We start from the raw sequence: 3,054 nt of genomic DNA, 5'->3' as shown, positions 1-3,054 counted from the left end.
TCTGACCCCTAACTCCAAGAAGTGACAAACTATTTGAAATTCAAAGCTGAAACAAAGGCTTAAAAAAACAAAAAACAAACAACAACAACAACCACCACCAAACAAACCATATAAATGCTATACAAGCAAGTGGACTTTTTTTTTTTTTTTTTTTTTAAGTGACACTTCTGTTCACTGAAGGGAGACAGTGCTCTTAGGCAAAGTCTCAGTTCAAACCATAAAGAAAAAGTCATTCATACATAATTACCATTTATATCTACCAATAGGATCCCAGAATCCAGGTCTTGGAATGTTACACGGTCCTTGGGTTGCTTGCTTATAAAAGCTGTAGAACTTGAGCATCATTTCATTTGTTGGCTGGAATGAACCTAGTGAAAATATTTAATAATAAATAGAAATTGGCATTAAAGACATTGACAAATCTAGTACAAAGTTAATACTTTTTGTGGAAAGTTGACTTCCAGTTCTGTCATTCATAGCAAGATACAATGCCTGATTCTCAGAGGTGACATTCTTATTAGAAACAGACGGAGAAAAACAGTAAATTTTGTGGGGGCTTCATCCTTTTTTTGGATTAGGCCAACAGTGAATATTTACAGGTAGAGGGCCAATCTCAGATCTGGATTAGGGGGATGCATTACTTAAGGGCATCAAACTAAACTCCATATCTAAACAGCAAATGAATAAATCACTAGAACCAAGTTCACTTCCACACAATTTAAAGACATACTAGCCAACATGTCATTGTTTTGTTGGATTTTTAAAATTTATTTCTCCTTGCAACAAATAAAATGGTTGTTGAAAGATCCAAGAAGCAGATTACTCTTTCAGAATTCTCGTTTTGGTCATTCAACAGCAGCTTGAGCATGCTCCATTTTACTGTTTCCCCTGTCTTTATGGCGTTTCAAACAGAAAAAAGAAAAACCATTTATACACATAGGATAAAGATAATCTAACAAAACCAATCAAAAAAAAAAGAGTCAGGCATGTCACTTAACACTTGTGTGTTGAACTATTCAATTTACTTTCAGGTTGATGTAATTCATTAGGCTTCCACAAAACAAAACAAAACAAAACGACACAACCTTAAGCTAGTTTGGGGTTAATTTTTCAGTTTATCTGTAAATTCCAGTTATCTTGGTTTAATCTAACAAAAATAACAAACTGCAAGGGGGAAGTGTCACAACCCTTTCCCTCCCCTTTTCTCTAATTTTTATCATATTGTAAATTTTAGTTGGAAGAGTAAACAGTGATAGCTCTGAAACCATAAAAATCAATGTTGATATTTCAATTAGGGAAATACTTCCTCCTGGTTTTTTTACACTGGGGATGGAATGGAAGAAAGCAGGACACAAAAACCTAAATTGGTTACATTCATGAAAAGCCTCCTATATGAACAAAATGCACATGTACTGTATTGTGCTGTAGGCTAAGAACATTGTATTGAAGACAAGAATGACAAAACACTAATATAATTTTCAGGCAGCATATAAGAGCAAGTTTCAAAAGGGGAAAACAAGACTAAACTAAATCTTAAATTGCTGGGCCTTCTGTATATGTTTATGCAGCAATTCCTCATACAGGAGCAAGTCCTAATATGATAGAAAAGAGCAGTATGTTCAGGTTTTTTTTCAATTGGCCCAATAAGCAAGCTATAAACTCACAACATTCTGGGCCCCAGCCAGGTCACCAGGTTAGACAGGTGGCTAATCAGACCAAGGGACAACATGGGCTGTTTGAATCCTAGGATCCACCCTCTCAACTGGACTTTGAAGAACAACAGAACCTGCAACACAATTGATTCTTTGGAACAAATAACATGGGAAGGGGGCAGGAGGGGAAGAAGAGGTGGAAACAGGACAGGAGCAAGGAGAATGCTGAGCAAAAGGCCCCAGACAAAACCCACAACTCAGAAGCCTGGTGCACAAGGTCACCCAAATGAACTTTGCCCAGATTTGTGAATCTCAGAGGTGATGGTAGTAGATGCAGTTCCTCCCCCTGGATTTTTGGATGAACACCTCAGCTAGCACCAGGAGGTAAACAAGACTTTGTAACTTTGTGGAAACCAACAGTTCTTGCATAAGGTAGGCAATATAGGGAGAGAGGAAAAAAAAAAAAAAAAAGATACAGCCATAACCTCAACAAGAGTGTGCCAGACTGCAGCTTTAGTTAATGTGTACCAGGATTCCTCTCACAAGATGGGGAGAAAGCATCAGAAACTCTTAACTGCTCCAATAACACAGGGCTCACAACTCCAGGAAGAGGCAGTTGACTTACACCCCTAGCACACCGTTAAGCCGAAGCTGGCTCTGCAAGTCCTGGCGCTGTGTAGCAGGAAAGGGCATGTTTTTGCAAGGCACAGGTCAAATGCTTTCTTCAGCAGTGTGTGGAGGGGGTGGGGGGAGTGCACCGCCAAGGGGACACTGTAGGAGTCCAATGACAGGCCCTGGAGGATGAAGAAGTGGGAGGGGACACCTTTCACAATCAGCAAAAAATGGGGCAGTTCTTCACCTGGTGGGAACCCCAAGGGGAGAAGATAGCTGCCACGGGCCCACTAGCCTTGCTGGCCACAGACAAGGCAGTCTGCAGCGCTGTCATGCCAGCCTGGATTGCTGCTGCCAGGGGCGAGGGGACTAAGTGACACAGAGCTGTGCTCCATATATACATCTGCGTACTCTGCAACAGGGCTTCTCAACCTACTTTGGCACAAGAGTGTTACTAAGTGGCACCTCGTTTAAAACACAAAATAAGTTTTCTTACAGTGCCTCCCTCCTTCCAGAGGGGCCAGCAGGAAAAGGGCCAGGAAAGGACCAAACTTGCGCTCATCTCCTCGCACCTGCGGGCGCTGCTGGGTGCTGAGCGCCCGGGGCCGTGCAGCGCTGACCCACCTGCCACCCCTCAGCGCCCGCCCCTCCCCCCAGCGGGCGCGGCGCCGGGCCGAGCAGGCCGTGCCAGGCGGGGGCGGCACTCACCGTTCTGGGGCAGGCTCTGGATCACCCTCACGGCTGCCTCGAAGCGCGTCGCGTGCACCGACACCGTGTCCGCCATGGCCCG

At 43.6% G+C, this 3,054-nt stretch overlaps 1 protein-coding gene across 1 annotated transcript in view; it reads right to left on the bottom strand.

Moving 5' to 3' along the window:
• Window positions 1-3,048, bottom strand: part of ACBD5 (acyl-CoA binding domain containing 5) — a 49,272-nt gene extending 46,224 nt beyond the window's left edge. The window contains exons 1-2 of the mRNA XM_025204392.1: window positions 2,973-3,048; window positions 248-368 (exon numbers count right to left, since the gene is read on the bottom strand). Of these exons, the coding sequence (XP_025060177.1) occupies window positions 248-368; window positions 2,973-3,048 (197 nt within the window). The remainder of the gene's footprint in view (window positions 1-247; window positions 369-2,972) is intronic.
• Between the last annotated feature and the right edge of the window lie 6 nt (window positions 3,049-3,054).

The sequence above is a fragment of the Alligator sinensis genome, unplaced genomic scaffold (genome assembly GCF_000455745.1).
Source record: "Alligator sinensis unplaced genomic scaffold, ASM45574v1 scaffold309_1, whole genome shotgun sequence".
NCBI classification, from domain to species: domain Eukaryota; kingdom Metazoa; phylum Chordata; order Crocodylia; family Alligatoridae; genus Alligator; species Alligator sinensis.
This window is presented reverse-complemented; position numbering and strand designations above follow the sequence as displayed.